The 13,155-nt window shown below is 37.5% G+C and overlaps 1 protein-coding gene across 1 annotated transcript; it reads right to left on the bottom strand.

Annotated features, from left to right (window-relative positions):
• Positions 1–2,159: 2,159 nt before the first annotated feature.
• On the bottom strand, positions 2,160–2,678 carry LOC120894759. The gene is made up of 2 exons (XM_040297558.1): positions 2,550–2,678; positions 2,160–2,476 (listed from the first exon to the last, which is right to left on the bottom strand). Exons 1-2 carry the CDS (start codon positions 2,605–2,607, stop codon positions 2,160–2,162), a joined length of 375 nt encoding a protein of 124 aa, XP_040153492.1. The 5' UTR covers positions 2,608–2,678.
• Positions 2,679–13,155: the final 10,477 nt, after the last annotated feature.

The raw sequence follows: 13,155 nt of genomic DNA, 5'->3' as shown, positions 1-13,155 counted from the left end.
TATATGTTTACTGAAATTATTCGGAGTAATTTAATTCTTCTTTAAACAAATTTAAATGTAATTGAGTATTTCACAAATTTTCCAAACATTAAAACCATTTGCTGATTGTCGAATAATCAGATCTGTACCAGTTCTTATTGAAAATGGATCGTCTAATGATCTTGAAATATCACCCAAATGATATTTAATTTTTATACAGTAGTTTTACTATGTTTGCCTGCTCTATAAAATTATCGATTCGTAAAATTATAAACATTTTCTGAAACTCTTTCAGGGTTTATCACCAGAAGTAGATCTTGTTGTGATCTATTTTATGTGTTGATAATAATGGAAACAAATGAAAAATTTCATTGGAAGTCAATCACTACTTAATAATGATTATTTATAACATTAACATTTCATGGACTATTTACAAAAGCAATATGCACATATCGAATCGACTGATTAGTTGGATGAAAATTTAATAGAATCGACAAAATAAAATTCAGTATAGAATAACTAAATAAATCATAACATAAAATAGGATAAGAAAAAACACAGAAAAGTTCCATTAGTTGTCCAAGGATGTTAAAACCAAGATCCGTTCAATTTATTCATATCATCCGATACACATCTCTTCGCTTTCGATTACAGAACACTCAAGAGCGGACTGTAGTAGGATCCATAAGGATAGGAGACCTTTGTACAGGTATCACATTTGCCACAGCTACAGCTTCGAGGGTAGTGCGTACCGTATGTAAGGACTCCTCCAGGATACAGGCCGAGCGCATCGTTGTAATAGTAACCGAGACCGCTGTACCCCGGCACGTAGTCATAGTTTCTGTAGAGTAAGTTCGTGTTGACGCAAGCTGAAAAAGTAATGATCAATCAAACATGATCATCAAATACTCAAGATTGGTTAACAGATGGATCATACCTGATTGAACCTGAGCGGCACAGGCAACGAACAGGACGAGAGCGATGATTGACTTCATGGTGAAGGGGTTGAATAGATTCGTGTGAGCTGCTGTAAATCTTTAGATGCTGCTACTGCTGTTTGATGTTAATTCTTGGTTAAGACAGGGTTTATATAGGACGGCTTAAGATGTGCATACATTGGAATAAACAATTGATTTAGTACAATTGCACTTGCTAATTGCTTGAAGACAAAGGTTTATTGTTTCTGTTTAGCTACAATATATATACTTAACATCGACTTGACACTGAGTTTAGTTACAACTTAAATATAGCATCGACTTGGAAATGTTTGTTGCGTACTATAAACATCTTTGCAGGAGATGTGGCACATTTGCATTATCTATGGAAGTACCCACACGTGCACGTGTAAAGTTTAATATCAGAACGTACGTGCAATTGCGGTATAAACTTAAGTTTAACTGTTACATTACCAACGATGACACTATGGAGGGCAAATTAATACTTCAATTAATTGATTTTATCACGTAATTTATTTATTATGTAATATTTTTTTGTTTAGAAACTGTTTTAGTATTCTTCTTTAAAAACGTAGTAAATTAGGACATACATTTCCTTGCTTTTTTTAAATTTCACTCTACAACTTAACAATGTAAAGACAGTGTTAAACTTTAACATTGTTAAAGAAGCGAACCTAAGATTTAGATTTTAGATGTATTTACTATGTGTGCATGTAAAAGTTTACTTTTACAAAAAATTTTTTTAAAAAAAATGATACTATCTGTAGTTGTAGAAGATAAAAGTAAGCTTCAACGGCCAACGGGTGTTGACGTGGTAGGCCCAAGATGATGTGATTAGATGGTGTCGATGTTTCGGTCGGCAAGGTTAGATTAAGGAATTTACATGTATGTGAAAAGAGGATTAGTTTTGGACAGCACCGCAGCAATTCATTGGCAATCTATTGCCAAGTAGTAAGTATGAAGGTATTTTTTTAACCTTTTTGGTAATTCGGTATTTTTCTTCTGTTGAGAGCATACGTGTATTTTGAATAATGTGGGAGAGTTATTCGTCTAAAAGATGAATTTTTGCTTGAAGGATATTGTTTTTTTGTTCTCAATCATGAAAATAGTATCACTAACAGATTAGCATTAACAGCATAGAGTTTAGAGTTTCGTAATGTTTGTGTTTTTATTTCTTCCAGTTTTTATTGCATCATTCGGTTTGTGTCTCATCAATCGAGATTCCTAGTAATGGAAGGTAGGATTGAGGGGCTCCGAGTAGTACAGGTTTTCTGGGCGGGCTTTGCAGGAAAGACAGTTTCCACAGCTGCAGGGTCCGGGACGCTTGTAGGAAGAAACAGACGGGTGGTTGTAGTTGACAACAACAGGACCCTTGTTACAGGATGGCGCGTATGGGTAGTAGGCAGGACCGTGGGGGTAAGCCAAACCGGGATAGTAACCGGCTGGGTAACCGGCTGGGTAACCGTAATGATGACCGACAACACCGAGCTCTTCCGGAGTCGCTACTTTGTGGCTGTACTTGGGGTACGTTTTGGGGCAAGCTGTGAAATAAGAACATTTCAACTCGTTAGCAACATGACTACTAATTGATTTAGATGCTTTACCAAACCCTACCTGAGTAGACCTGGCTGGCACAGGCGGCGATCAGAACGAGAGCGATGACAGACTTCATGTTGAAAGCTGGTTGGAGCTGTTTAGCTGATGTTGTGAGGAGCAGTGAAGGCGTTTGGATGATGTTTTCAATACGTTACTGGTGCTTTTATATGAAAAACAGTAAGTATATGCTCCGTATAGTTTGGCTCGTGTTCGAATTCCACGTCGAAGCACGTTTCAAATACTCCAGACAAAACGATCGTTTTTGTTTAGTGGTGAACCGGTTATAAAAAATGTGGGCCATATCAAAAACGTATCACGGAGACGCGGGCTCTTGGGGAACAAAGAAATCAAGAATATGAATGGTAAATTCTTTAATGGTAAATTATACACTTTGTACTAAAAGTAAAACGTTTTAATTAAGATAGTTTGCGTTATGGTATGTGTACACATAATACATAATTTATGTATCTTTATAGCAGTCTTACTTCGCGGATACTTCAAAACTAAGTACCAAATCACATGTATTAGAACAATTATTTAAGCAAAAAATTTAACCCAAAAGAATATAAAATGAAAGATTTTTAAGCTGAACAAAATTATACTACTGATAATAAACAGCGTATCCAAATTTGTTTGAGCCATTTGTGAGTTTGATGATAGATCCAATCATATCATTTTTTATCAATAAAATCTTTTCTTTTCGAAAAGCAATAAGAAAATGCGCTCTTTAACAATTCTTCATATGTACCTAAATTTATGCAAAGCAAGGTTTTTGTTTTTAATCAAATATTTTTAGTGTAGCTTTTTCCAAGCTTATAACGACATATACACATTCAGTCTGTTTCCGAGTTACGCGGTTTGTGCGTTCCCCAGGAATCCACGTAACTCGAATATCCGCGTAAGTCGAATTTCACGTTTTTTGGCGAAAATACCATTTGATTACTTGGAGATTTTGACTTAATTTAGTATTTTTATATACTTTAACAGTTATTCGATATGATTCGTGCAGATAATTCTGATATTTCTGGTTTTTAGGCGGTTTCAATTGGCTTACAAAAATTCAAGTTATACTGAACTTGAAGCAAATTGTACTGATTTGACATTTAATCTGTCAATTTTAGAAAACCACGTATTGCCTAATCCGCGTAAGTTGAGAACCGTGTAACTCGGGAACAGACTGTAATCTGTAACATAATATATTTATAAAAAAATCAAATTACAATTCATAAAAAAATGAAATATTTGAAACATTCCGATTTCTGATAACAGTTCTGTAACGAACTAAAAAACAGAAAGCTTTTGAGTAATGTCAGTTTATCAAATCTGACCACATACTTTAGGCTGCTCTTATACAAAGACATGGGTTTAATTTAAGACACAGTTTAATCAATAAGATACCACTATCCAAAAGTAAGATTAGCGTCTGACAGATTCTTCTTCTATGGGACAAATACCGCTGTCGGTTCGGTTCAGACCTGCCTGTACTACTAATGGGCTTGACTATCAGTGACTTATCGATGCTAGGATGGAGAGTCACTCTTTCGTAAGGAGGGAATGATCTCCACTGGTATTGTAGCCATGTTAGGTATGTTGGTAAGTAGTGCGAATTGCCGATTGTACAAATCTGCGGTTGACAGATGTCAACAAGAAATAAAGTAATAAGAAGAAATAATTTTTTCACCATTCGTGAACAATGAATCAAATAAAAATACATGCTCAATTAATGTTCTTAATCTTTAATTATCTTCATTAATTTGTGGTTCAGTCGTCAACTTGTACGATTCAATGACATGCTCGTCATTGGTTCAAGTCTCCGTTCCCCCGTAGCATCCCACTGCATGGTACAGGAAACAAGTATCAAAAAATAAAAACTAAATCGAACTAAAATGTGTTTGTACACAACTCTTGTTAGTATTTTATTCAAGCAACGGACACCAGGCTTTAGGTGGATTTGTTGCCATCTTGGCATCTTTTAAAAATATGTCCAAAAAAATATGTTTAAAAAATATCACAAGCAGAATCAAGCAACCCCACACAAAACAACTAAAAATAATAATAATAAATGACTAATTGAAGTCTTCATTTTTCAATTTTATACATCCAATGGCATTTATTATTCATTTTCATAGCATTCGATTCATTCGATAGTCATTTTGCTGCTTCTAGTGCTTGCACTCACACGGTCCATGCTGTCTGTACGGGCACGGGTACAGCTCGCTGCTCTTCTTCGGCTTGTAGCAAGTCTGGCAACCGTGGCAAGACTGGCACGGAACGTGAGTCTGGCAGGGAAGAGTATTGACGCTTGGGTAGTTATAGTAAGGGCTCAGATGGTTTTCCGGATATCCCAACAAATGATGAGTAGGGTACGGCAGGTGGACTAGAAGGACAAATGTAGCTTTATCATTATATATTCTCGTTAACACTAGACTGAGGCGTTTTACTTACACGAGTACACCTGAGTGGCACAGACAGCGAGGAAGGCGAACATCACCAGAGACTTCATGATTGTTAGTATTTGAATTCCTTTCAGATGTCTGAAGCACAAGAAGCGAAGGTATTGAATGATGACTGAATGATGTTCAGAATTAGCTTTTATATAGGTGCACTATTATGGTTGGGACCCGTTTTTGCTAAGAAGTGACACGTTTCAGCGATAAAGGTTGAGTGGCGTAGCATGTGGCATCCACACGAATGCAATAATAGTGTTGGCGGGTCATTGCATCCCCTAGTCCGATGAAACTAATCGTATGGATTTTGGTGATATCATTTAAACATACTTCATTTTTCGATCTATGCAAATTATTCATCATATACATATCTAGGATTTAAATGAAAATCTTCACTGTTTAAATCAGAACTGTAGACACGATAGAATTGTATTTCTGTTTAGAACCGAAACTAAACCCACCGCTTAGTAACAGGGTGGCTTATGGGTTGAAGTTTTACATTCAGGAACACAGAAATACCCATTCCAGTTATATCCATCGGGACAATGTTCCTCCTCCGATGAATGGCCACAGCTAGACTCGGTAGTAGTCGTGGTCACATCACAATCATTGGGATACTTTTCCTCTTCCACATAATGCACCACACATGGTTTCGGTTTCGGAGTTGTTGGTTTAGTACATTTCCGGCAGGAATTTACATGATACGAGGCAAGACATGCTGAAAGTATGAAAAGAGTATTGTTATTACATGTTTACAATCGAATAATTCATACTGTACCTGAGGCAAAACCCACGACGAAAAGGAAGCTCAAAGCGTACTTCATCCTGCAGGAGTGTGAACCGAGAAGATTCTGAAGATGAGTTGATTCTATTTGCACCGTGATGAATGTTTGAATTGATATCCAACGCTTCCGCTTTATATAGGAACTTTACCTTCTTGTTTCCATGTGGCAAACAACGAACCGGAATCATTATGTATCCACTAGAAGCAAATATACGCAGTACTTCTTTGTCCCGGCATGCTGCAGATACACGTGTGATAGAGACCGAAGAACTCAAAAATGGTTTCGATCGGAAGTCACGGGAGCTACCTTCGATAACTCCTGCACGTGTTACAGGCGATCGAACAAAGAACGTACGGTATAAAAGCATGTAACATCTATTCATTAACCATTCAGACACATCTTAACCCTTGTTCTAGTAGCAGACGCACAATCAAATACACTAACATTCAACATGAAATACACTCTTGCCGCTTTTCTGCTGGTGGTGGCCGTAGCTCAGCTTGCTCAAGGTAAGGATTTAGGCATGCTTGGCACTACCGAGACTCAATTAATTCACTACTTGTCATCTTTATGTCATTTATAGGAGGATGTTATCCCTCGGTCGCGCCCTGCTCGTCCTGCCAGAAGCCAGTGCCAGTGCAATATCGAGTAAACTATGTAGCTCCAGTGTGCAACACGTGTGAGGAGAAGAGATGTCCGATGGGCTACAAGTGGGACGGATGCAAATGCGTCCCGGATTGTGCCTGTCTTCGGCAGCTTGTGTCACTTTATTGAAGAAGAACGATCAATATGTCGTGATAACCTAAACCACTAAATGCTATGCTTTGAAATTGAATAAACACGTTAAACGTACTGCAATTATTAACTATTATTCTTATAAATTGAAAAATTCTGTGGTCCGAATGGTTCAATTATCTGTTTAATGTGGTTTTTTATTTATTTAATCATCCAATATGACTGTGAGGTTTATAATGGATCATAAAGACATAAACTGTATAAAATAAAGAAATCGAAAAGCCAACAGGATACTTAACTTTAAAAAAATCTTATACCGGGATGTCTAGCACCAGTATCGTCTAGACAAGTGAATGTAGTTTTGTTATTCCTATTTTTTATATAAACTTTTTTCTTATACAATTCTTATACTAATTTTTCTTAGTATAAACTCACATATTCTTTTCTTTATGGCACAAGGCATTGACAGTCTAGGTCTGGCCTGCCTCTCTATGTCACTAGTGGGCGTTGGCTTTTAGTGACTTTTTTATTACCCATAGCAGGGTAGTCACATGGCAGGATAAGTCATGTCCTACCTACGTATGGAGGCACGATCCAATCGGGGCTTGAACCCATGCCCGGACATGTTGATAATGTCATTCGAGTTGACGACTGTACCACGAGACCAATAATGGTATAAATTAGCCTAAAGACCTGTATAGTTTGGCAGAAACAGTTCTCTTTTGCAAAGCATTTTTCCTAGCTGTTAACTAAGGCCCTAAAATTAAAAAAAACAAAGCAGCAATGTTTTACTCGACGATAGTCGTTGACAAAATCTGACTGATAAATAGCGATAAGGTATCATTTTAAATTATTAGGTAATATGTTTGACCCGTCACTAAATATAAAATATGCTTGGAAAGAAAAGGATAGGAATTAGGAATGAAGGTTAAAGTTTTTTTGTTTGCATAAATAGTGTACAGGAAAACAATATTTCAAAGATAATTTTTAAATTCTCTTTACTGTTTGAAAAACTAACATACTACGAAATTATGCATATAATTGCAAGAAAATAAAATTTAGTAAAAAAATTTTGAACTCAAATTTTCACAAAAAGACTATATTTTATAGCTATTTACGGTTCAGAAAAAGATTGGCTTTCAATCACTAATAACAGATTTAAACTTCATAATTGTATTCATTTAATAAACAATACTTCGTTTTATTATTTGAAATGATTTTCTATGCATAAGAACGAAGTATACACCGTCTTTCATAATTTCCTAGTAGACTTACAAATGTAAGTTTTTGCAAACTTCATTATTAGTACTAGTAATTAAAGCTGAAATACTCTAACATTGCAGCTACTCTTTCGTTACTACCCATTGCACAAGATTTTCGTTTCGCACAAAGTGCACAGTGTCTTCTGAACTGTTTGCAAAACATGCGTGTACACGTGCCAATGCAAATAAACCTACAAATGCCTCGTGGTAATGATTGACTGCTCAATACAAAGCCACGAGCTATGAACACTTGCTTTTTTCGTTCTCCAAGTTTACCAACAATCAAACAAGCATCTTCAAAACGTTTATGTTTGATCTATATCAGGAATCTAAACATACTTCCCAAATCATTGCACAAAGAACTGTTTCGTGATATAAAACGATGCATCTGTTCCTTTCCCAATCATACAACCATCTGCATCAGCTCATTGTCGTTGTCAACTCAACATCCATCAGCAATCAACATGAAGTACTTCCTCGCAGCATTTCTACTGGTTGTGGCCGTAGCTCAGCTTTCTTCGGGTTAGTATACAAATCATGGCGAATCTTGAGGGCCTAGAATATATAACATTGTGTTCATTTTCACAATAACAGGAGCTTGCTGCCCGACGACAACGATGTGCAAGACTTGTTTCAAGCCGGTACTGGAATATCGCAACCATTACGTAGATCCAATCCAGCGATGTTCGTGTGAAAAGTGTTGCCCTACGGGATACAACTACGATGGATGTCGATGCGTCAAAACGAGCACGTGTCTGAAATTGGTTCCCAACCATTACTGAGTGTGTGACAGTGTGGGATAAGTGTTTCATAGTTTGTTTCGATGATAAACTACAGCCATCAAGAGTAAAATTACAATAAACACATTCCCGAACATAACCAAACTGCATTAATACCATTGAACTGTATATTAATATTCTAGGAGCTTTAGTAAAGTATTGTGAAAGTTATGATAGTTTTGGTAGTATTTCGTAAAATACTCTAGTTTATTTCATGCTTCAGATCTCCATACATTTGAAGATGGGTTGAGGTCGATCACACATCTTCCGTTCAATGGTACGTATTGCATGGCACGTGCTGCTGGGTGAACAGTCTCGGACTGCATCGCGGACACTTGCAATCTCCGTACCCGTGGTTTACTCCGGCACATCGATACGGGTAAGGGTAGTTGTAGACCACCTCCTCCAGATAGCCCAATGGGTGCTCCTCGGTGTAGAAGACATTTCCTCCGCACGACGGATATGAGACTGGATGATGGAAACATACGATTAATACAAGTTTACAGGATCGAAAAAAAAATTCCTGAGACTGTGAATAGTTACTCACAACAATGGATGTGTGCAACGCAGGCGATGAACAGAGCGAACGCAACAATCGTCTTCATGATGAGGCTACCGGATTCGTTTGGATTAGAACGATGTTTTACATCTGTTTATTGAGTTGAACTGTTTCTCGCTAGTTCTGTTGGCAGTATTTATATGAAGAGGTGGGTCTCAGCATCCATTGTCAGAACTGAAGTCCATGGAAAATACTGAGAAGGTCACGCGTGAGTGATAAGAGTTGTTAACACCTGTTAATCTGGGCAGAAGAACAATAGAATAATAAAAGAGTCAGTTAACAGTAATGCCGTAGAAATCATTATATTGAAACAATTATATTTATAGTCACGATCAAATTAATTGGAATAACATACATGGAGTTATTAAAAGGCCTTATGTGAGAAAAGTTGGTATTTTCTTGTGTTAAATAGCGCCTCGTGCGTGATTACGGGTTGCTGTCGAACTCCTTTAGAATATGGCATGAATTTGTCATGCTTCTCCAGCAAAGATAAAAATGGCCCGGATAGCGTAGTCGGTAGAGCCTAGGACTTTGAATCCAATGTATCAATGATTGGCCGGGGAAAGCGCGGCTCATATATGCCGAGATTATTTGTATCCACCGTGATGATGGTTCAAGATTCATTTTCAATTAGGCGTTTGAACATGAGTCTTTGACCATCAATCCATTTCACCAATCCAGTCGATTATTATTATTTTCTAGTCGCATTGAAAAGCAATGTCAAATAGTGGACAGAAGAGTATGTGAAATACTTTTACAGCCAATAGGCATAAATGCAATAATCAAATATTTTTTATCTAGTAGTTTGATTCTTGTATTCTTAGCAGTGATGTCGTTCAAACCAAGTATACTCTTTTTCATAAGCGATCAATACCCACCCTCGTTGGACATCATTTTTGTTTCGCTAAACGTGCACAGTGTCCTGTGTGCTGTTTCCAAAACATGCGTGTACACGTGCCAATGCAGATAAACCTATAAATGCCTCGTGGTAATGATTGACTAATCAATACAAAGCCACGAGATATGAACACTTGCTTTTTCAGTTCTCCAAGTTTACCAACAATCAAACAAGAATCTTCAAAACGTTTATGTTTGATCTATATCAGGAATCTAAACATACTTCCCAAATCATTGCACAAAGAACTGTTTCGTGATATAAAACGATGCATCTGTTCCTTTCCCAATCATACAACCATCTGCATCAGCTCATTGTCGTTGTCAACTCAACATCCATCAGCAATCAACATGAAGTACTTCCTCGCAGCATTTCTACTGGTTGTGGCCGTAGCTCAGCTTTCTTCGGGTTAGTATACAAATCATGGCGAATCTTGAGGGCCTAGAATATATAACATTGTGTTCATTTTCACAATAACAGGAGCTTGCTGCCCGACGACAACGATGTGCAAGACTTGTTTCAAGCCAGTACTGGAATATCGCAACCATTACGTAGATCCAATCCAGCGATGTTCGTGTGAAAAATGTTGCCCTACGGGGTACAACTACGATGGATGCCGATGCGTCAAAACGAGCACGTGTCTGAAATTGGTTCCCAGCCATTACTGAGTGTGCAACAGAGTGGGTTTCATGATTTGTTTCGAAGTGTAACCAGGAAGCGTAAAACTACAATAAACACATTCTCCAACAGAACCAAACTGCATTTATACCATTGAACTGTATATTAATATTCTAGGAGCTTTAGTAAAGTATTGTGAAAGTTATGATAGTTTTGGAAGTATTTCGTAAAATACTCTAGTTTATTTCATGCTTCAGATCTGCATACATTTGAAGATGGGTTGAGGTCGATCACACATCTTCCGTTCAATGGTACGTATTGCATGGCACGTGCTGCTGGGTGAACAGTCTCGGACTGCATCGCGGACACTTGCAATCTCCGTATCCGTGGTTTACTCCAGCACATCGATACGGGTAAGGGTAGTTGTAGACCACCTCCTCCAGATAGCCCGATGGGTGCTCCTCGGTGTAGAAGACATTTCCTCCGCACGATGGATATGAGACTGGATGATGGAAACATGCGATGAATACAAGTTTAAAGGATCGAGAGAAAGTCCTGAGACTGTGAATACTCACAACAATGGATGTGTGCAACACAGGCGATGAACAGAGCGAACGCAACAATCGTCTTCATTGTGAGGCTGCAAGATTCGTTTACAATAAATTAATGTTGAACCAACTGTATATACTTTTGTACTGATTTGAGCTAGTTTCTTACTCAGTGTTTATATGAAGAGGTGGATCTCAGCATCCATTGTTATAACTTAAGCCCACTGGACATACTAAGCAGGTCACGTGTGGGCGATAAGATTTGTTAATAGGTAAGGACAAAAGAACAAAAGAGAATTTCTATTAACACGCTAAAGTCATTGTTAAAAACAAATAATTTAATCCCGTACAACATTAACAAAGATACAGGGGAAGCCGTAGTAACATTAATTTAAAAAATATGGATGAAGATCTATGGCTGAATCCATGAAGATCTTTTCTGAAAGCAGCATCCACATTAGAAACATTGAAAGAACTTTGAAAACACGATTGTATTGTAACGCTTCATCCCTTAACCAAAAGAAACCGATATTTTAAGTCATTTTAAGTCAACAGGATTCCGTAAGGATGTTTATAGGATTATAAAGGTATTTTGGCAATAAGCTCGCTAATGTCAGGAGTCAAAGTTGTAGTTTCATATAAAGTTTTCTCGATTCAATATAATATTACCAAATTTTCCACAAGTACTGGAATAATGAAGAAGATAGATAACAATGAATTACAGATGATATAAGTAAATTGGAATAACATGATACATTTCTAAACCATGATTACAAAAAAATATTATTATCGGATAATACATTCAAAATGATATTGTTTTTACTTTCAAAAAGGTCATATTCGTAAACATCCAACCTATAACATTCGTAGTTTTTATGAAGATTCTGTAGTTCCTACCGACCGTAGTAGAACCTTTTTTCAATCGGTTAATTGAGGAATATAGGTAATTACACACCATAACCCTTATTGATAAATATTTTTGTTTCGCACAAAGTGCACAGTGTCTTCTGAACTGTTTGCAAAACATGCGTGTACACGTGCCAACACAGATAAACCTACAAATGCCTCGTGGTAATGATTGACTGCTCAATACAAAGCCACGAGCTATGAACACTTGCTTTTTCAGTTCTCCAAGTTTACCAACAATCAAACAAGCATCTTCAAAACGTTTATGTTTGATCTATATCAGGAATCTAAACATACTTCCCAAATCATTGCACAAAGAACTGTTTCGTGATATAAAACGATGCATCTGTTCCTTCCCCAATCATACAACCATCTGCATCAGCTCATTGTCGTTGTCAACTCAACATCCATCAGCAATCAACATGAAGTACTTTCTCGCAGCATTTCTACTGGCTGTGGCCGTAGCTCAGCTTTCTTCGGGTTAGTATACAAATCATGGCGAATCTTGAGGGCCTAGAATATATAACATTATGTTCATTTTCACAATAACAGGAGCTTGCTGCCCTACGACAAGGATGTGCAAGACTTGTTTCAAGCCAGTACTGGAATATCGCGAGCATTATGTAGATCCAATCCAGCGATGTTCGTGTGAAAAGTGTTGCCCCACGGGATACAACTACGATGGATGTCGATGCGTCAAAACGAGCACGTGTCTGAAATTGGTTCCCAGCCATTACTGAGTGTGCGACAGTGTAGGATAAGTGTTTCATAGTTTGTTTCGATGATAAACTATAGCCAAGAAGAGTAAAATTACAATAAAAACATTCTCGAACCAATCCAAACTGCATTTATATCATTGATCTGTTTATGAATAATCTACGAGCTTAGTAAAGTATCGTTTTGATATTTTTGGAAGTCTCTCTTTTTTCTTCTTTGGCTTAACAACCGATGTCGGTCAAGTCCTGCCTGTAACCACTTGTGGGCTTGACTTTCAGTGACTAATTGATTCCCCCCCCCCCCCCGTAGGATAGTCAGTCCTACGTATGGCGGCACGGTCCATTAGGGAATTGAACCCATGACGGGCATGTTG

The sequence above is a fragment of the Anopheles arabiensis genome, chromosome 2 (genome assembly GCF_016920715.1).
Source record: "Anopheles arabiensis isolate DONGOLA chromosome 2, AaraD3, whole genome shotgun sequence".
NCBI classification, from domain to species: domain Eukaryota; kingdom Metazoa; phylum Arthropoda; class Insecta; order Diptera; family Culicidae; genus Anopheles; species Anopheles arabiensis.
The sequence above is the reverse complement of the archived record's forward strand: the minus strand, read 5'-3'. Positions and strand labels throughout refer to the sequence as shown.

Bases quoted from the DNA above. Each gene is read 5' to 3' on its own strand.
- LOC120894759 (XM_040297558.1), bottom strand. From the start codon at position 2,607: ATGAAGTCTGTCATCGCTCTCGTTCTGATCGCCGCCTGTGCCAGCCAG. The intron at 2,477-2,549 runs GTAGGGTTTGGT...CTTATTTCACAG, and splicing joins TGCCAGCCAGGTCTACTCAG to CTTGCCCCAAAACGTACCCC.